Raw genomic sequence first — 22,190 nt, 5'->3', positions numbered from 1 at the left:
CTTGGATAATTTTTTTTTAAAAACCCGGATATAAAAACATCGCTGTTCCTGAATATTTCACCACCTCCAAAACTGAGTGGCCTCTCACTTCCTAGTGTCATTGTTGCTGGCTTTTGTCAAAGTAAACCTGCCCAAGGCAACATTACATATATCAAACGAGAGCTGCTTTTGTTGAATTTGGCCTCCGTGTTGACACTCCCATGCTAATGCTCTTTTTCTTTTCCTTTTTTTTTTCTCACTGACAGTTTGACACCACTTATAACGGCTCTTTTCTTCTCTTTTCTTGGGTGTGTATGTGTGTGTGTGTGTTAGGTGACACCTGGCAGTAAAGCGGCCAAGGGCGACCTGTGTCCAGGCGACACCATCCTGGCTATCAATGGCGACAGCACAGAGCAAATGACACACATGGAGGCTCAGAACAGGATCAAAACCTGCGCTCAGCAGCTCACACTCAGCATCAGCAGGTAGGAAAACATGGCCGACTGCCTACAGTGTGTTTGCAACCTCTTTGTTAGAGGCTGTGCAGTTAGCGGTACGCTAACAGCTGGTGTTATGGAACTTTTTTTCTTCTTCTCTGTTGATGTGTTTCTTCTAAAGCATGTAGTAAATTAATGTATGTGCCTAAATAACAATATTGTATTAATCTGAACACAGTAGTTGCCCTTAGTGAATGAGACAATAGCACAATTTAACCTGCTAATTCACCTAGCTGATGCTAACTGCAGAATAGCTACTGAATTCATACAGACAATTAAACATACTGATGGCTTCTTTTTAAATATAACAGTTTTTATTTAATCTGTGGATGTGCCCTATAGTGCAATGTATTCTGTTACTGTTTCTAGCTTGAATACAATTTACACAACTGGTGGCTACGCAGCCAAGATGGCAAAAGTTAAAGGTCCTCATTTTTTTACACTCAGCTTTTTGACCATCATTGGTTCAAAATCCAGCTGGTCCTAGTACACACTGACACATGGGAGTCTGTGGGGATTGTCTCGCTTTTGGAGCCAGCCCCTAGAGGCTGTGGTGTGAACTGCAAATTTTAACACAAGTCTGAGCCCAGGAAAGTTTGTCGTTTTGATAACAGCATCGTCGCATCACATGAAATACATTGATGAAGTTGCAAGTCTTATTTAGCTACTTGTTAGCAACCCCTAAGTAATTCTCAATAATCCCAAAATGCAATCTTGTGAGTTAACCACAGACTATAACTTAACCAAAACCAATTCCATTTTATTTATTTTTCCCCCCATCATGACAAGAACGTTACAAAAGTCGAATATACTTGATTGCTTAACTTAACTGAAATTAAACCGCAGACATAACAAATGAGAATATAAATATCAGACTTTTGAAAGCAGCTTATTGAGTTCTGTCTCACAATGTGTGACACAAAAATCTGGCACAGTTTCCGTGGAGGAGGCTTCAAGGGAATTATAAGTTTCAGAATAACTGGATATCAGGAAATGTTGAGCATTAGTCACTTTGTAATCATCACCGCTCTGACCCTCAGCAAAGGCTGCCTATGGTTTTTGCTCTGAGGCTCATTAAGTGAATTGAGTTAAAAAACTTGACAGATTTTTATATGACTCAGGCCATTTACTGCCTCTCATCCAGGAACACATCTTGTTTCTATTTCTGGTCGGTCTGTTCAGCCTGGCACAGTCGAGTCATAGTGACAGATGACAGGTTTACAACGGTATAAATGATCTATCCACCCCTCCTATAGAGTGCGGTCAGAATCAATGAGGCTTTCACAAACAGTGAGTCAGACGGTGACCTTTTCAGTGATGTCAATATTGTGCATTTCATCAAGTTATGAGCTGGAAAATCATCTTCCCCTGTTCAGACCGGTGCATCGTTTTAGAACTTACATGTGAGGATGTATGGCTTGACCTTATGCGGAGGACATAAGGAACATGTTTCTGACCGAACAGCAAAATGGAAATCACCCATATAAACAGTTAATAACAGAGGGTGGTGGAGGGGAGAGCAGGTCAGGGGTGGTTGAAGGATCGCAACCAAGGAAAAACTGAAATGTCAGTTGCTTTCCCACATTTCTATTAGATGATTAGAGTACTGGAAAGAGCAGAGCGCATCTGGCAACCGCTGAATCCAGTCCTCTCAGATGAAGAACACTGTGTGGTTTCAGCCTCAGTTACAAGTGACAACTGCCAACTGGTGCTTCAGCTCTCTCCTTTTAGGGCAGCACACACATCCCTCCCTCTCTCTCTCTCTCTCTCTCTCTCTCTCTCTTGCCCATAATGGTTTGGAGCATGAAGCTGACTTCTTGTAATCAGACTCAACAGATTCAATATTTTTATTCAGATACAAATGCAGGACATTTTTCTTTTTCTCTGTGTTGTAATTATATTTAATAGCTTGCGCTCTAGTCTCCTCTGCCACCCTCCCCTTTCCAGCCTGTAGTAGCCATCCATCCATATGTCAAGATGACCGGCTGAGCGTGAAGTGGTTTGTCCACATAGGGATTGTAAATTTATTTAAGGCTACATAAAGTAGCAGTCAGAGCAATGACCAGAGGGGGGATCTCCTCTGCAGCTGCAGGAGCACATAAAGGGCACTCCCACATGTGCACCCAGATGTTGCCAAATTCAGCTCAATAGTCAAATGTGCTTAATGCATTAGAGGTCATTTATGAAGATTAACGAGGAGAAACGCATAATTTTTCACACATTGGAAAAATTAGGATCACCCTGATGTAATGTGAGTTTGAGCAGGACTCTGTACAGGGTTCTTTTCGTGTCCTTTTTTTAGTGAGATCCATGTTCCCAATAAAATACCTAACTTTTTATATCTGTGGACACTCTCATTCATCCAGGTCATAGTCATGTCCAAGGGTTCAAATCAAGGACTCAACTGGACTTTTTTGAACACATTTCCACACTCACCCGGAGTAGCAGAACTGAAGAAGCCACTTGGGGGAGTGGGGAATCTTCTTCAAAAAGTTGAGTCCAGTCGACACTAACTTCTTAAAGATATGCTGCAACCAACCCTCCTTAATTTTTTTTCCTGATTAGATAGGAGTTGGCTGAACGTGGCTGCTGCTGCTGCTGGAATGTGACCTTTCTGAAGTATATTGCTTGAATAATTACAGTGTGAAGTGCCCTGCTGCGGGACAGGAGGAGGAGGAGGAGGCATATCTGAAAGACAGGCATGCACCCTTGGCTCTGGTGCACTGGGCTGCTGGTGAAAAAGACAAGATACAGTAGCAGATGAAGAGCTTTAAAAGAGAACAACAAGAAACAGACAGAGCCTCTGTGGCAGTGAGCAGGCGAGTTAAAGCCAAGTAGAGGAGCGGTGAATCAGTGAGACACAGAGTGAAAAGGATCCACGTGGGCTGTGGTTTTACAGCCAACATTTTCTGCTTTGCTGGAAATTCAGTTAAAACAGACAGGAAAGCTCAGTTTCTCTCCCTCTCATAGAAAGTCTACAGCTCTCAGACAAGTTTTAAAATAAAATTTAAATAGAAAGGGACAACATTTGTCACATGGAAACCAATGCAAAAGTGTTGGGAAAGCTGTGCGATACATCAGGGTGCTAAAGAAAAAACTCACAGGAAGCCATGTTAATAAACAGCAACAGTCACTAAGACTGGTGAGACAAACAAACATCCATCCATCCATTTTCAACCTTTATCCGGGCCGGGTCGCAAGGGGAAGCAGTCTAAACAGGGACACCCAGACTTCCCTCTCACCGGACACTTCCTCCAGTGCGGTCCAAAAACCCCTCATGAAGAAGACAACATCAAGGTCTGTGATGTTGGCCCCACCCTGGAGCCAGGCCCTCAAAAGCAACATGGGGCTGACTTCCTGTGGGCTCACCACCTGCGGGAAGAACCACGAGGGGCCGGTGCAGAGAGAATTGGGTGGCGGTCGAAGGTGGGGGGCCTTGGCGACCCGATCACTGGACACGGAGACACCAACAGGAAAACAGTCCAGTTTTGGCTACTAAGAAACCCACAGAAGTTAAAAACAGATAGTGAGCTGTGCAGCTTTAATCAGTTTTTAGTTATCCTGACGATGGGGCATGTCATGTTCTGACCTAAAAGATGAATGTCATTCATTCTAAGAGATGTGAAATATGGGATTTTTATTTTATTGGGAACACTGTTTAGTCATGGCCTACAGAAATAACTGAGGATTGTTTAATTGCAACCGTTGATTTTGAAGTCAAAGAAAATATTGGGAGTGACTGGAAGAACCCGTGCTGACTCACTAGAAAATAATATTTTAGAGGACAGCAGTCCTCAGCCGTTATTAAAAGGCTCGGCCATAAAATACTCCAAAGAGTCACAAGAAACAGGAGACCTGTAATTTGGTGCTGCTGCAGATGGACAAATATATGAGTCTACACGTCTGCTGTGAACCAAAATTACAGTACACTGGATGCATCTGAGCTTGAGGTCTTGTGTAACACCAGAGTGTTTCTTGTAATGTGTCCACATTTTCTAACTTTCATGACCCACATTTTTCATAATTTGTATTATGGAGCAGTTTTAACAGGCGCTGAGCATCGGAGGGGGGGGGGGGGGGGGGGGTTCTGGTTAGTTGCCCCGGGAAACTCATGAAAGCTGAATGAGACGTAAAGAGGCATCATAAAAAGGAGAATTCCGAGTTCATAACAGTACGGAGCGTGCAGGATTTATTGTGGTCATGATTAACTGCTTTACGTTTGTTTTCTTTGTCAAAGTTTCCAGTAAACTGTGAAGTCTGATCCAGATATTTGCAACAGACTTCGCAGATAAATGTGTTACCGAGTCAATTCCTTTGTGGTCTGATCAAGATCCTGCAAAACCAATTTAGCCCCATGATATCACTACATGACTGCAGTCAAAAGAATTCACATTATTATGATGCTATCTATAGAAATAGGGTCAATCCATTTTAGCTGATCTGAATCTGAATTCCTGGCTTACTCTCAGCTATTTCTTTGAAAATTTATACAAAAATGCACATTAGAGGTACGATGAACCGGTAAAGTGAAGAATATAAATTAGAAGAAAGAGCAGAGTGAAAATTTGTTCATGTCTTAGCCTTCTTTTATTCTTAAACGTACTTTGAGGTCAACACTTGAGTACTACTTTCCATTTTCCATCAGGCTTTTACTGATTCAGACCTGTCAGCACTGCGGTGTGAGGTGAAACACCCTGTGTGAGTGTTCTCTTAGTTCCTGGCAAAATGGAACAGCGTTGTCTCATATGGGAGGAAAAATGTCTGACACACAAAAACACACATGCAGTGTTTAAGCTGAGTGTAATGTCGGAGGACCTGGACAGACACGCGGGGGCCATATTGAAGTGTGTCATGTCTACTTTGCCCGCTCTGTGTATCCTCAGACTTAAACAGAGTCAGTGAATACATGAACCAGCTGCTGGGGGAATTTCCTCCTCAATCCTCCATTTATTCGTTTTTTTTCTTCTTCTACCTTATTTCTTCTTTTTTTTTATCCTTGTACCCAAAGCTTTGTTGGAGTATGGCCGTATGGCCTGGGAGACAGATGATGCCTTGTTTATGTGTGTGTTACCAGCACTGGTCAGTCTAGTTCGGAAAGAGTCTGGTGCTGGATCAGGAAGTTCAAAGTGCTGAGAAATGAGTCACGATGCCTGCTCTGTGTGTATTTTTCTTTTTCTCTAAAACAACATTTGAAATCAAGCTGTTCTTATTTCACTTTTAATCCATCTGGGAAACAAAATTCAGGATTAGGCTCAAGCTGGTGACATGCTGGGGCTACTTTAGTACAATGGTGGTGAATGGAATTTCATTTGTGCTTCTCAATACAATGGAAATTGACATTTACAAAACTGCAGCTTTCAGAAATAACTTTGTGGTTAGTCAGAATAATCCACAGACCTCACTATAAAGAGTTTTAGTTGGAACTACCTTGTACAGAGGAAATGGAGCATCATAAATGAGTTCTGCTACTTTTATAAGGATGGCAGCAGAAGATTTCAGTGAAAGGATGTTAAAGGAGCAAGAGCAAGTTGTAGGATCTTTCTCAAGAGGTCAAGAAAATGTGTTGTTCTACACGTCTTTGTGTTTATTGACCTGCAACATAGTGTATGTATGTATGTTATTGTCCAGGGAGCAGTCGTTGGAGAGAGCTGAACTAAATCTGAGCACTCGAACTATGTTGTCAGTCAATAAACACAATTATGTTGTGTGATGAGAGAACTAGGGTCTATTTGTAGCCGGATCTACAGGTCTGCCCAAGTAAAAGACCTTAAACCCTTGGCCTGGTCGTTACAGGAAATCTAGATCTGGTTGTAGAGCATCTTGCAGGTTAGTTGTTGGCTCTCAGGTGCACCTTCTGGTCTTCATCAGTGATGGAGTGGGTTTTTTTTGCTTATGTTAAACATGCAGTAGAGATCAGGCATGTATGAGTGCATATTTGAAACCGGCAGACTGAAAAATAATAAATCTGATCATTGTCTGGGGAGCAGAACCAAAACATGAAACAGGGCAGAGGATTTGGAAGAAAATCAGAAAGCAGGCAGAGAAAAGACGACGAGATAAATCCCTTCGGTGGAGGATTTGCCCCTGCTGTCTTGCTTTGACTCCACGACCTGTGACTCACAGCTGAGGAATTATTCACGCGGCTGCATGGGACCAAAGGAGCACAGGACTCCAGCTGGGACAAAAACTAAAAGAAACCTCCAAAGAAACCAACTTATACACACCCCTCTGCTACCAGCACCGCTGCCTTCTCCCTTCATCTCGTCATTCCTCTCACGCTCTCCCAAGGTCTCTTTTTTGTGGTTGTCTGATGCAACATCAATGGAGATTGAGAGGCAGAAAAAGGGACACTGATGTGGGGGACTCCTCTCTCTCTCTCTCTCTCTCTCTTACTATTTTGGCCTCTTGCATTAATCTTGTCATCAGCCAGATGCTAATTTTTCCATGCAACCTCCTGAGGTTTGTCAGGGAGACCTCCGTAAATGTTCTTTAAAAAGGTCACTGTCTCCTCTTACTCTCCGAGGAGAAAACATTTAAACTCTCACATTACAAAATAACGTGGGTCTGAAATCCGTCCTGTTTCAGATGGGTTTGATAGAATGAGGCAACAAGGCAAGTCTCTCAGTGAACCCTGAAATGATTAGTGATCAGCCACATCTTAATGTGAGGGTGCTCGGTTTTCAGCCGTCTTGTCCCATGATCCTTCTTGAAACATGCTGAACCTGTGCTGCCAAAATAAACTCATCCACCGCTCCGTAAAACCAGATTCTACCCAATCAGGAAATTAAAACTGGCAGGGGGAGGTCAGGCAAGGGAAAGTATGACCAAAGGAAAGAATAAGAACATCACAGTGATGACAGAGACATTCTCTCTGTTCTTTCTATCTACCGGTACTTAAAAAATAATTTTTGTGTTTAACAGGTTTCCTTAGAAATTCATAAAGAACAGATGAAGAGCTGGTTGGTAGAACTCAAAGGTGTCAACAAAGTCCACAAATGTGTTGTGACTGTTAGTCGAGTTTGGTATTGGTGGATATAGACAGACGTAGAGAGAAGTAAAGACAACATAAAGCTACTCAAACAAGATATTTTCTATCATTTCATAAAGGTATTTCTATGCCGATGTTACTACTCTGGCTAGATTTATCCTTGGATCAGACAAACTGGAAACCAGATAAATATGAGACATGATTGTGTTTGTTCTGGCAACAAACATCTGCTGTCTTAGGTTTTTAAATGCAAGAACAGAGTTATGTGATGATGGACATGTTGGATAGTTTGTTCTGGAACTAATCTCAACTCTTCACCTGCATGCAGTCATTTAAACCAGTACTACTTGGGTGATAAACTAATAAGGTTTTTCTAGCATAATCTACTGTCCCTAGTGTCCAGATTACACATAATCGCATCCAGATATCTGTTATAGAAATGAACTCAGAGTAGTGCAGCAGCTGAGTATAGGAAATGTGTTTTACAGAGACAATCAACATGTTAATGAACGTGTAGCAGCAGTTTGACTGATGTTGGCTCACACACTGACTGGATGTGAAACAAAAAATAACATTACAGTCCACTGTCCCTCATTAGTGTGTGTGCAGTGTGTTGTTTTTCTTTATTTGTGCTGCATTTGTCAAACTCCAAAGTTTCCAGTCCAGTCTTTATTTAATATCATTATTCAGTTGAAGGATGAAGCCTCGAATCTGAAAATGAACAGCCAAAAGTCCAGCTGTAGAACAGATGTGTTTCAATTAGATTTTTTTTATTATCGTTATCTTTTTTTAGGCACATAAATGACCGCTCTCTTAAGACTGACTGACAGTTTCCACTGACGCCTCTGCATTGACATTCCCATAGTCATGGACGGACTGGACTGTAAACTCGATGCTTCTGTCTTCCACTTCCAAAATGTCAATTCAAATCAGCCGGATTTCAATCATCTGTTTGTGCAGTAACCATCCCGACCAAACAACATGTAAACATGAAGGCCTCTCTGTCCCTGAATGGTGAAGCACTCAATGGACGAGTGAGAGGGGGGGAGGCTCATCCTACGCAGTAGCTGTCGCTCATCAGCCAGACACTCGGCGCCTCATAAGAGCGTCCTTGATAGCAACACCTCCGTGCTTCATATCTTGAAGCATAGCCTCAAGCTCAGCCAATGACCTCACCTCTTTGGACATCGGCTCCTCTGTGGGGTCAACAGAGGCACACGTACTCTTGGCTTTTTTATGCCTCAGCGGGTGAAGAAATGACACATGCTTCATCACATCACTGCAGTTGTGATGTCCCGTTGCTACTCTTTAGGATGTTGGATGCTTTCCCGCTTAGCAGCCAACACCACGGCAACAGAAGCCAGATGAATTCCCTTTTGATCTTTTAAATGACTTCAAAACCGCCACTTCTTCAACCCGAAAGTGAAACGGCATTACAAGAAGTGATGCAGATGGGAATAAATTACAGTGTTTTTTATCAGCTTTGGTTTCACTAAAGCATTATATTTTATGACATTTTATAGAATGCTTGGACCCCTGCTAACGTGAACACAGTACACTGCTGAATTTTATTGTTGCTGCCAGTTAGTAGGTCTTGTACTTTTTATGCAACTGGAGGCAATTACTTGTAATCTAAACAGGAGAGGGGGGGCAGCCTTAGACTTAGTCATAATCCACTTATCTTTGCTTTTTGAAAAATCCATAGCCCAAAATGTAGTGCGTCATTCCAACCACGCTTCATATGCTTTTGAGTTATGATGTGATGATGACTTTATCTCAGTGGGAGAGAACAAAAGTATCTTTATCCCATTCCAAGGCTGCTAAAAACGTAGAAATCCACACACACTCTCACTTATTCAGAGGTACCAGGTAGCTGCTGTGATTTTGGCACTGCTGATATTAGATAACACTAAGGGGATATTACAGTATGTGAGGCTAAAGTCGTCATCGTTCCCAGCTTACATGGGATAAATAATATAATAATTATATAGAAAACAGAAGGCCTTCTGTGGAAAAAGCTGTCAACGAAGAAAAATCCATGCTTCTCAGAAGACATGATGACATGCGTCACTGCTCGGGTGTTAAATGGAGATTTATCTGATTCTCTCTCTCATGGGTATTGCCTTTCAGATCAGCACCGGGAGAAAGAGTGTGGTCTCCGACAGTCAGCGAAGATGGCAAGACAAGCCCTTACATGGAGCCCGACTCACAGGTAACCACTGTTTACTGAGGATTTCTCTTGAAACCAAGTCACTAGTGCTGGGAAATTCACATCACATCACAGTGCCCCAGCTCAGATATCAGGTCCTGGTGGAAAAATATTTTGTAAACCAGTCCATAAATAATAACGGAACAAGCCATTAGGTTTGTGGGTGCAGAAATTGTGCACCATTGCGATAGTATTTGGAGTACTGAGATACTTGCCATCAACAGAGTTTCCTGTCGGGAAGCTGGAGCTGTCCTCAAAGCCGCCAGACCCCAGTGAAAAATACAGTAATTTTACCTTGGACAACATATGGTTGTTAATCTGTGTGACTTTTATGCTTTAATGTGAATTTGAATCTGAACTACAATGTTAAAAAGTCACACAAAAATTCATGCAAATTAACCGATTGAAGCAGCAGTACACAAAGCAACTCCTATGTTTAGCAAGGTAAAAATGGCTGTTTTTGTCAATGCAGTCTGGAGAGCGTTTAAATCAATAAATAGGCTTAACATTTTTTTTGTTGCTGTGGATTTGGATCTATTGTAACTTACCACATTATCCACAAGAGCTGCTAAGTCACATCTGGGGTTGTAACTTTAAAGTACAATTTGCAGGGTGTGAGACTTGAGGCTTCTCACTCACTGTTTATACGGTAAACAGAATCCATGGAAACAGGCACAACAGCCGATCTTTAAAATGCATGTACACTGTCATTCAGATGATTATAAGTGAGATAATGCATCCCACTGTTCACTGGAAGGGTTTTGAAATAGTATCTTGATTGTTCTCCAAACGTGCTGTGCTGCCAAGAGGACATTCAAGGCATGATGAACTCTAGCAGATGATCTTTTCCAAGTTTTCCAGTGCTGGCAGGCTAGCAGGTTTCAGTGTGTGTGTGAGAGAGAGCGAGCATATGCTGTTAGTATGGAGACTGTGTGACGGAAGGACAATGAGCATATTGTGTCTCAGACATGTGAGAGATGTCCATTTGTCAAGTATTGTGTTGTGGCGGTGGTAGCAGCAGAGTCCTGAGCCCACGCTGTGGCAGCTGGAGTGAAATCTATCTATCTGTTCATCATTAAGATGTGCTACAAGAAAGTTTTGCTTTGAATGGCAGACAAAAGTAAAGGAAGATTCAGCACATGTGGTTCATCAGGAGCTGCTTGCGGTTCTCACCAGATGATTTCTCAACTGGAAGGTTGTCAGCTTCCTGTGGGACTTTCAGTCTGAAAGAGACCAATCAATAAATTGATGTGGCTGCATTATTATGGGCTACATATTTTTCCTTCAAATTGATATAAAAACAGACTTTCAAGATGCAGAATCTAAGTTGTTTCAGGTAATACAAGTGTTACAGTATCCTCACTGTACATCAGGCTGCCTTGCCATAATTTATAGCTTTGACTACAAAGATGTTATATTCATGCAAAGATCAACTTTCATGCTACAGGCAATGGGGTAACATACAGTACTTCATGTAAGTAAAGCCTATACAGTACAATAGTGTGTACGTAGAAGGGATGACTTTGTATAACTTGGCATCTTGGACTTTCAGAAAGTTTTCATCTTGGGGAAAAAGGTAGTAGTCCGGGGGGGGGGGGGGAAGCATGTGAATTTCTTGGATGTCAGAGACGACCACTGTGGACTTGTGGACTTGGTTGAACATGCACTTCTCTTGTCAGCTTCCCACACTAATAAGTGCTGGATTGTTCCTCCACATGTTGCATCATTCCACTTCTTATCAGGCCTAGAGCTGTTATTGATACTTGTTCATGTTTGTGGGAGATACTCAACTCTCCCAAAATGAAGCAATCTTGTCAATAGTCTACGGCGATGAACTCAGCAACCTGCTGCTTCACCATGCTGTAAGAAGGAGCACCCTTCACTCGTGTTGCCACCGAGGATGATGAGTTTTTCAGATTGAGGGAGCAGATGATTGTGTGAAGGCCCTTGTGAACTTGAACAATAACACTACAAAGTTTTTAGACTTGAGGCGTCCGTGAATGCAACAAAATCTGTATCTTGTATCTTTACTGTAAGCCACAAACTCCGAGATAGGAAATCTTACATTGTTTTAATCCATTCCTCTCCTAAAAATCTACAGTTAACTTTCAAATGACACATCTTGATCAGAATCAGAAGTGAAAGTAAACACTGTATCGGTAGTCTATCAGCAAGCACGGCCTCTATGTCCACAAGTCTGTGGCACAATCCCAGCACCAGCTCGGGCCTTGCTTTGATTAACACAAGGAAATACCAAACCTGAGTGAGAGCAGCCATCAGCTACAGCGGTTTATACAAACACAGACATGCATGACAGGAGGGCTTTGCGTGTGGGTAACACGAGAGTAGCAAGCCTGTCTCTCTCTCATGCTCTCTTCTCCCCTTGGACTCTTTTTTTTTGTATCTCCGTAACATCTTATCCTGTCTTTTTTCTTTTTTTCCTTCAATGATGTCTAAAAATGTTCTCTGGCGTCTCGTTTAATGAAGTGAACCAGGACTGCTGTTAACCGCCAAGTCAGGGCCACTTTAGCTTCACGCTCAGGTGAATTCTTCTTAGTATGAGAAGAGGAAACATCCGTTCCCGGGGGCCACACAAAAGACCAAAGATTTCTCTCTCTTTTTCTCTCTCTCTTTCTTTCTTTGTTTCCTGGTGTATTCTGATACAGCTTGAACACCTAACAATGCTGATTGTTCCTGAGACACCGTATATGCACCGTGACCTCTCTCTCTCTCACACACACACACACACACACACACTGTGAGGTGATTCTGATGGTCCAGAGTGGAACCAGTTCAGACTGCATGAGCAAACAAAATTAACAGCATTCAATTGTTGGATGAGGATTACAGCTCTCTATGATTGGAAGTGATGTGTTTGGCATTCAAATCTTCTACCTCTAGTAATGTGATTCGTCCTGAAACACTTTTGCTGGCAGGTTGAGAACTGAATGCAAAGAGCCACGCCAGGACACGAGAGCTTGAATGTAAACAAAACAATTCATCTGGAAAATTACCGCACAATTCTGCAGCCCACACACATATTCATTGGATTTTCTACCACACATATTGACTCAGTTAACTAAGAATATTGCACAAGAAGCATCAGAAATGCTTTTTTGCCACTAAAAAGTCTTCAGGACATTCTCTATTTAACACTTCCCTTTATATATTCATTGACCAACTGGCCTTGTTGGAAATTCCTGTCTCACTTGTGGGAATTTGCTACTGGGCAGGAAGTGACACACTGAAGCTATGAGGTGTTTCCTGTCACCTTGGGAACACAAGAGATTCTCATAAAAGCTGATGACAAAATGCTGTATTTTTGGAATATACACAAAGTTGTGCGGCGTGTCTGTTTTTATGCGGAGGAAACATTTGGAGCAGGACTTCAGTGGAATTGTATTGTATGGTTTGTTTCCAAAGGAAACTGCGCTCATGTCTTGGCAAGACTGTCCACAGACTACCGGATGTCATACACAGCTTCCTGAAAACAGAAACAGTTGTGATTAAAGAGAGGTGGCAGGGATGAGGTAATGGTGTCATTACTGCAACAGCATTAAGTGTAACCAAAAATTTTTTTGACTTTGACTCTGTTGCATAGTTCAGTGAAGATAAATGAGTTGTGATTGGATGTTTTGTACAGCTTCCAGATTTCATGCAAAAGAATGAGGTGCACTTTAGATTGAGGTTTGAGAAAGAGTTCATTGAAGTAAGATGTCTTTGTGGTATTTTCCCCTGGTTGTAGCCAAACCATCTTGTACTTAACATTGTTTGCTGTTCTGAATCTTGATAGCTTTGGCTGCGTTAGAGCATTTTTATTGTTGATTTGTGAATCCCACTCCTTTATTTTTAGAAATGCTCCAGTTCCCGTAGTGACTCCTAAATCTAAGGTATCTTTGACCTGGGAAACAGGAGATGCATCGGAGAGTTTATTGAATTTGCTCTGCAGCAAATCACTCTGGCTCTGGTCTCCTTAGCTAATTTTACCTTTCACAGAAACTCCCAAACCTACTCTCCACTTCTTTTCCCATTTTTTTTTTAAGTTTGACCCACCTCAGGCCCGATCACAACCTATCCATGGAGGAGACATTTCAGTTTGGTCCCGAGTTTGCCTTTGCCTGGCAATGCTAGGCTGAAGTATCTATAGTGACAGCCTAGAGTTTAAGTTAATGTAAGATCATAGCTGACTGTGCTTATATTCAGTTCAAGTTAACCTTGACTGACAGCACCTGGCTTGTGCCCTTATATAATGACAGTTTGGTCAGAAATAAATATGCGACCAACATATGTGACCAACAGCACAGGGAAATAAGGAATAGTGATAATATCAGTAGGCAACATTTTTTTACACTTACTGTGACTGATATTAAAAAGTAATGGCCTGAACTAAAAAAAGCACTGGGGCCACGCATACGAGTACCGATCTTCCATGTCCCCACATAACCAGCAGGAATGACGTCAAGTCTAGACTTTGTTAAAAGATAAGATCATTTCTATGTCAAAGTCAGGTTTTATAAATAACTACTTCTGCTAAAGTCATACTTGAATTGATCAGAGGGTCGTGACCTGTCAACCTGTGCGTGATTAAAATAAAAAAAATGAAGCCAAATTTCCATATTTCTGGGAATGTGTGTCTGTGCGCAGTGGCACCTGAGCTGTGTTTCCATTCAGAAAGCCACTTTCTGTCTCTCAGTCTTGTAAATGTAAATCTCATTTTACATCTGCGTTTTAGTGTTCAGAGCGACGGTTTAATTCTTGGAACAGTTTTATGAACCGGTAAAGGGATACCAGCAGCTCCTGACATTTCAGGTTTTCAGGAATTCCTTTTTTTATATTGCACAGTGGCAGCTTCAAGGCGGCAGGAATGTCCTACAGTCAGTGTTCAAGTCTTTTTGTTTTGTTATTTTCTAAGCGGTATCAGAATGCCATTCATGGCAGCTAGCCTATGATTATAGTGATAGCTATTGTGGCCTGAGCGCGCTACGGCCCCTGTGGAAAGAATGAGGCTTCACGATGCGGAAGCTTGAGAGAGAGAGAGTCTGGATCACACGTCACTCGAGGCTTCCAGTCCCAGGCCGGGAGCTGGCAGCTGAAACCGAATTCTCCAAGCAAACATTAATAGGAGCTGACAGATAGAGTCCTTGCATGACTTACAGACCGTAATTCCTTCTCTGCTTGGAACGGAGTTTTACTTTTAAAACAAAGTGTGTGTGATACAAATTCATAAGTTTTATGAATGGAACAGGCAGTTGCTTTCCAATATTTGTCCTTTTAAAATCATGAGATAAGAGGTCAGATGTTGTAAAATATGCATACTTACGCTAAGGAATGATAAATAGTTAACCATTCGAGTGATCTATTTTGTGAGGAAAACATTAGGGCCCTGAGTGTGTGTATTTAAACAGTAAGGGGTTATTAAATGGTTTCAAGTATTCTTCTGGGATGCCAAAATGTGTTTACTGGGTCCATTGCTACTTAATCCCCTGTCAGGGAAGCTCAGAGCCGTGAAGCAGTCTTTTTTTAGCAGTTCCACACAGCAGGCTTTTTGGATCAGAGACCTGTGACCCCACTTATTTGGTTGTTTGTGTTCACTTTTCAGCCAGTAATCCCCCAGAAATGTCCAAATCAGTCTCTGGCTTCTCTTAATGCACTTCTTTCATTCCCTGCCCTACTTGAAGCTGTGGATGGAGTCACTCACTGCTGAAAGTCCAGAGAGACGTGCACCTGTCCAGGCCCATTCACATGGTAAGGGTTTAGTGTGACCATCATTCCTCAGGTCTGTCAGGGATTAAAGTTTTTAATCCATCCATTTGCTGCTGCTTTTCTGGGCCTGTGTAGAAACAGCAGGTTAAGTGACACTGATCCCCAAACCCCCACCAAAAAGAACCCACAAAAGTGAGAAAATTCAACAGAATTAGGAATGCCAGTTGACTGATAACAACCCAAAGCCAGACCGCTGCCATTGGTTGCTATTTCAAGAACTTGTTTATAGTCTTTTCTGTTGAGTAATGCTGCCTTTTAGGTCTGTCTTCTCTATTTAACCATCCTCTGTCAGAGCATAAACAACAACAAGATGAGATGTGTTTACCTTGTGAGGATGCTGAATTCTGGAGAGATTGTTGGTATCAGACATACTGGAAACATTATAATGCTATTATTTGCTACTTTACAGCAAATTTAATTTCAATCTACATCAATCCAGTAGAGTGGAAATTGCTTAATTTAATTGCAGAAGCTGGTGCAGTGCGTCACATTTTTCTACATTAGAACTCTTCTCTCAACTATCTCTCTCTCTCTAGGCCTTCAGTCTCTCTTTCTAGCGAGGCACCCAGGGCCAGGCCCAGGGAGCCATAAAGGGCTGGTTTGTGTTTGGTTAGCGGTGCAGAGCACCATGTGAAAAGCTTAATTTTGAATGTCCAGGGGGATTAAACAGCGCAGAAGGCAGCAGAGGAGGAAGTGCTGTGCATGTGTGTGCATTATCATGAATTTGTGTATACTGGTGGTGGTGTTGGTGGGGGAAGCAGGCCGATAGGTCCCAGTCTTTCAGTTAAAGACCAACATATGACTTCAATTAAGCTCCTCCACCTTTCTCCCTCCTCCTCCTCTGCTCCTCATCTGTCTACCTCTCGCTGACCACAGTGTGGTTGGGCACGAAGGTACCAGAGCTGCAGCAGGCGTCTTGTGCCGTCCGGGCTCATATTAATCAGAGTAACTTTAATCAGGGTAATGAATGAAGGAGCAGAAAGAATCGGTTAAACATAATTTAGCATACTCTTTGTTTTCTTTCCTCCTCTGTGTTTCTCTTTATAGCTCTCTTTTCTTCTTTGGCCCATGTACTCATACATGGCCAGTCATCCTGAACCATTAGCCATGCTTGGTTTGCACTGAAAAACAGGTCAGTGAAATCAGATGGCCGCCTGATTTTTTTTTTTTTTTTTTTTTTACGAGCATGCACTGAGCAGTAGACAGTGTTAGTTGTCATAAATAGTTGCTGCTATTGGTTCTTTTCCTTTGAGCCAAGAGGAATGCAGACAAGATGTGGGAGAGAATGAAAGAGTAGAGTGGCTATTCTCAGAAGAGAGAAAAATTAGGAAATGGATGACCTCACAGATTTCAGATTTTTCTGAAGCTGTTCAAACTAATTTAAAATTGTTTTGACTATTTTAGGAAAACCAGATAAAGGTGACCACCGGAAAGTATTTGTCAGAATAGTGACACTCTGTGAAACCAAGTCATGAAATAAGAATAAGAATAAGAAGAATAAATCTTTGTAATGAGACAGTTGATTTGTGTCATAAAAAGAAATGAAGCCACTACACCGTTAAAGCAACTTAAAAGCACTTGCAGGTTCTGAATGTTACCAAACTGGCATTTTTATAAGGCAAGGAACAGATGTGCTGCCTTATAAATCTCCCATCCACCCAAAGCAAATATCTGTGGAGCAGACAGCCAGAGAGGAAAATGTTATGAGGTGGAGGGAGACTAAAGGAATGGTCAAGGAGGGAGGGGGTTCGCTTGACTTGAAACAGAAGGAGTCACACCGAGGGTGTAAATGGGTAAAGGTGTAGCTGCTTTTGCCAATAAGAATAGCACTGATTTTATTCATAATTCATAAATATGACATTCGTAATGTCATCACTGAAAGTATACAGTACCATATTATTCTAGTTAATGGGGGAAATATAACATTGTAATGTCTATGTGTCTATTTTTGATGTGTGAAATCACTGGAGCTCCCCTATGAGCTGCACCACTGCTCCACACCTTTTCTATTAAATTGTTTTGTCTGTTTTTTTTCCCTTTATCCGGTTGGACAGTAGAAGGCTATAGGGTGTCAGTGTAGATTGTTCATCAGTGACTTCACCCCTTTTTTTTTAGATATATCACTGTTCAGGCTCATAACTTGTGATTACCTGTCCCGTGTATGTCATGTTTGTACAGATTATTGTCGTAAATGTAATGGCTTCGCTGTCGTGCCACTGCAGGATGGTGTAATGTAATACACCCAAAGGGATTTTCCTCCGCTCGCGCCCTTTATTCTCTGACATCAGGCATGAAGGAGCTCGTCTGACGGTTTTCGGTCTGATTGTTATCTGTAGATTTAGTCCCTGTCTAAATATGAGAAAAGAATCAAATAAAAAAAAAAGGACGTGTAGGGACAGTGATTTGTTCTGAAGAACTTCAGCCTTCTTGCTCTGCGAGTAAGTTCTCAGGAAACACATTGAGATATTTGGATGACTTTATGGGGTAAAATTAGAGACAGACAGAATGAAAGATGTTTCATATAATAATAAGAATAATGTGGATGGAAGAACAAGTGATCACCAAGCAGTGATGTCAATGATGTCATCTTAAGAATCTAAATTTAACATGATTCCTTGCAAATTCAGGATGAAACTTAAATTCCCATGACGTCTGCCATCTGTGCAAATATGGCTTAAGATAAGGAGTAGAATCTGGTTTGGCCCGTTTGGCTCTGTGGTGGGAATCTTCAGGCTTCAGCGTGTCTGGTGTACTTGGGGAAGGAGCCGCAGAGATCTGGGTGTTTCTGACAGCCTGCCCAAACAGGGTTTGGCTCTGTGGCTCTGGGGGGGGGATGAAGCGGCATCAAACGCTGAACTTTAACCATGTAGGGCTATCTGCTAACACTTTGCTCGAGTTTCTGAATTCATCTGTCTTTATTGTCCAAGATTTTTTTGGGAGAAAGAAGGAAGAGAGGTGGTTTTAAATTTCTTGAAAGTCATCTGTCTTAACGGCAGGAGGCAGGGAAGCAATGACAGAGCGCTTTTCCAAGTTCAAGATGTGGGCTTATTGGTATAGAGGAGAGGAGGTCCAGCGTGTTGGAAAATACTGATTATAGATGGTGTGTGTGTGTGTGTGTGTGTGTGTGTGTGGCCCGAGGACAGGATGACATCCAGCAGACCCATATGTTGAAATGACAGGGGTCCTGTCTGTGGAGGCGGTAAATGTCCACCACCTGTGGCTGACTGCCTCACACACAAACACACACACACACACATGCACACATGCATACATGCCTTATTCCAGTGGCTCACAGTTACATCAGTATGAATGTCTCCCATTCAGCTGCATTGCCTAACTTGTAAACAAAGTCCCTTCATTTTAGCTGAAATGTTTATGGTCTTAGGTTATGATCATGTGCAGCCCTGTTCAGTGGTGCTGACTATCTCTAAAATTCAAAGCACTGAAACACTATCAGAGGTGGTGACATCACCGCCAACGCTTGCAATAAAACTTTATCTGTAAAGTTCAGCCTGTGAGGCGGACGAGCTGGTTCTGGCAGCAGGCGTTATCACTGAAGTGCGCTGATAGCTGTGGTAAACACAGAGCTGCTCGATGATGTCAGCGCTGCTTTTGTGCAAATGCATGAAAAGGGTGTTGACCCGAGCATAAACAAACTCACTGAGTATACAGTGGTGTAATTGTAGGTGTCTGTGCATCTGTACTGCATTAGTCAGCAGAGCAGTTCTGTGGCAAGGTCCGCTCCAGCATGTCACAAAGATAATAATATAATCTATTTTTTTTTTTTGCAGTATCTCAGTATGTCTACACTTCTTGGGAAAAGTAGCCAGAGGGAGAAAAAAAAACAATATTTACACCACAAAAGTTAATTTGTTTTGACAGAAACATCTGCAGGAAATCTAATCCAAGCTCCGTCTAATAAGCTTTAGTATTAAAAAAAGAGGGGAAAGGAGCAATGAAGTGGAAAAGGCTTTTCTCTTAAACCTCACCACTACAAAGCCTCATTTGGAAACAGCCACTCTTTTTGCCTCTGAAGATCTGTGGGTTTTGAGTCAGTACTCCACCAGGCTTGTTTTCTTGTTTCTCTTCAGTTTTATGTCAGGCATTAGGTTTTTTTGTCTGAATGTCTGTTCACCATGTCCTTGTCTATGCAAGGTCATAAGAACACCTTGATGAACACTTTTCTGAGATCTAGCTGGTCAAACATCACTATTATGTCAGAAATCACACTTTGATCAAAACCTGGTGCCTACAGCACCCACAATGCAGCTCCATTGTTCACATATTCACTGTGAGAAAACATTTTTTTATTATATTTGGTCATCTGACAATACTGAAAGACACTTCTGCAACTTGACTGTTTGGCAGAAACACACAACCACAAGGCAGTTATTGTAGTTAGCCTCATTTCCTGAAGCAAAACATAATGGTATTCTGTAATAGGTCCATAACCCTTCTTTCATCCTCTTTACATTAGTAAAATAACCACTGAATTCCAGTTTCTTTGTAACGACCAAAAAAAATGTCATATTTTTCTCTCATCCTGTTTCTTCGCTCTTTTTTTAGAACTTCCGTCCAATCACGAGCGGATACGGCGGATACAGCCGTAAACCTTCGTACACTCCTGAACCGCAGTCCCCTCCGGTTCCCCAACCCACACACCTGAATAATGGACACTCCAGACCCAACAACGGTCACAGCTACGGCAACGGAACTGGGCACGCTCAGTACAACAACCCGTCAGGACTCTATGCTCACAACGGCAGCAACGGAGACAGATCTCTGCCAAGCAAGATGGGAGGTCTCAGCCTCAGTGCCAGGTGAGGGGATAAACAAATAGGAGCTTAATCCATGTGACAATTTACAGATTAGGCAGGATTATACTCACTGTATATTATTTTGTTTTTCCTGATTAAAGAATGATGCAGAAAGTTAGATGTACTAAATAAAATTTGAGGCTTATTCTTTCCATCTATGTGTTTATTTCAACACCACAGGAAGCTCTAAGTTTACGCTGTGGTCACGTCTTCTCAAATAAAACAAACAAAATAGGAAAACATCCCTCCATATGTTTATCCTGATCAGCCTCATTGCACACTATTGCTGTGAGAAAACCTTGCCAGAGAAGTCTCCAGTGTGTGCATCTAAAATCCATCAAGCTTTTTGTTGTTAAAGTTTCAACAGGTATGTTATGTTAACAAAGGCCATATATTATACTTTGCAGCTGTATCTGTGCGTGTGCTGACCGTGAGGACACTCTTAACAGATGCACAGGCACACCGCGGATGTCTCTCGACACACACCTGCACTGATAGCCATGTGGACTGGAAAAGCCATTTGTTGTTGTGCGTCCCCTCCAGCGGGCAATAAATGTGTGTGTCTAGTCTCCCAGTGAACATCCTCTCCAGCACTTCCCCAGGAATAGGCTGTTAATCCTCAAAAGGCACACACAGACGCACACTATTTTAACACTACCCCCATTGCCTGCTGTCACTTGCTTCCTCTCACAGACTCATTACACTATGCTGCCATGTTTCTCAATCTCAGTCTCACTTTCACTAATAGCTCGGGGTTTTTTTTCCCCATCTTACTCAGACTCCTGGAGGCAAACATGCATTTAAGTGTGTCAGGATTTGTTTACATCTGTCAGCAGCCCGACTCATCTCCCTGAAGTTTGGGAGTTTAAATGTGATCCAGTGAAAGGGATCCATCCTGTAAGGTTTGGGAATAACTTGATGGATGGATGAACATGCAGAAACAAGCTGTTGTGATTAAGACTTCATGCCTGTGGAAGAGCATGTAGCGTGTAAAGTATACTCCTCTGTTTTCCCCTCTCTGCATCCATCTCGGCTCTTCCCATAAAAGAGATATGCTCTACTTTTAAACATCTGTTTATAGGAAGAAAAAAGTTTTTTTTTCAGCTGCTTTTCCATCAAGGTTTTCTTTCTTCTGGATTCAGTCATCAGTTTTTTTTTTTGATGTTTTGGTTTAAGATGCTTGGGTTACTTTTATTCCTTCCTGGATCACAAAATGTATTATGACACCACCTGATGATAGAAAAATATGTAATGACCATATTTCACACCAATACATTTTGGGCACTCTTCAAATCAAATGCTTCAGCAGATTTGCTGCAATTATGCACACCCGAGAGCCCCCCTGAGATCTATTTTTTTTAATGTTTGCATTTTTAAAGGTAGGGTAGGAGATTTTGAAAGTAAACACACGCCCCGTTCTCTCAGAGCTCATCCCGAAGCCACGCCTCCCAATCACATGTACACGCATTACCTGAAGACGAGCTGCGGTCTATGACTTCGGCCCTCATGCACGTTCCTCTCTGGTGCGTGCAGAGCAGGAAGAGTGCAGCCAACCAGCCAAAGCTCTGTGCCGGGGCGCCTCGCAGGATTGACTGATGTTTTTAGCGTTTTATAGCTTCCACAGATGATTAATATTCTTTGTTTTAAAGCGAAACTGCCTAACTAATCGGTTGCTATCGGATTGTAAAGAGATGTTACACTAATTAAAAAGTGCATCAGAATGAATGTCACAATGAAATCTCCTACCCTACCTTTTAACCCATTACAAACGTTTAGGTTTTAAGTCTGTGCCACACAAAGCAGCATCACATAACGTCTTTTTTGACTAAAGGTGTTTTTACACTGCAGGCAGGAACTAACAGGCCATTTTAAGCAGGCCTGCATCTTTGTGATTGTTTCCCATGCAGGTTCTTTTTCATTTGTCCTACCTTGTACAT

The 22,190-nt window shown here is 42.0% G+C and overlaps 1 protein-coding gene across 1 annotated transcript in view; it reads left to right on the top strand.

Moving 5' to 3' along the window:
* The window catches only part of pdlim4 (PDZ and LIM domain 4), a 37,225-nt gene that overhangs the window by 8,452 nt on the left and 6,583 nt on the right, over positions 1-22,190 (top strand). Inside the window, exons 2-4 of the mRNA XM_028421662.1 lie at positions 313-464; positions 9,595-9,676; positions 20,003-20,256. Coding sequence (XP_028277463.1) covers positions 313-464; positions 9,595-9,676; positions 20,003-20,256 — 488 coding nt within the window. The remainder of the gene's footprint in view (positions 1-312; positions 465-9,594; positions 9,677-20,002; positions 20,257-22,190) is intronic.

The sequence above is a fragment of the Parambassis ranga genome, chromosome 14, assembly GCF_900634625.1.
Source record: "Parambassis ranga chromosome 14, fParRan2.1, whole genome shotgun sequence".
Taxonomy (NCBI): Eukaryota; Metazoa; Chordata; class Actinopteri; family Ambassidae; genus Parambassis; species Parambassis ranga.
Note: the sequence above shows the minus strand (reverse complement) of the source record. Positions and strands in the feature narration are given on the sequence as shown.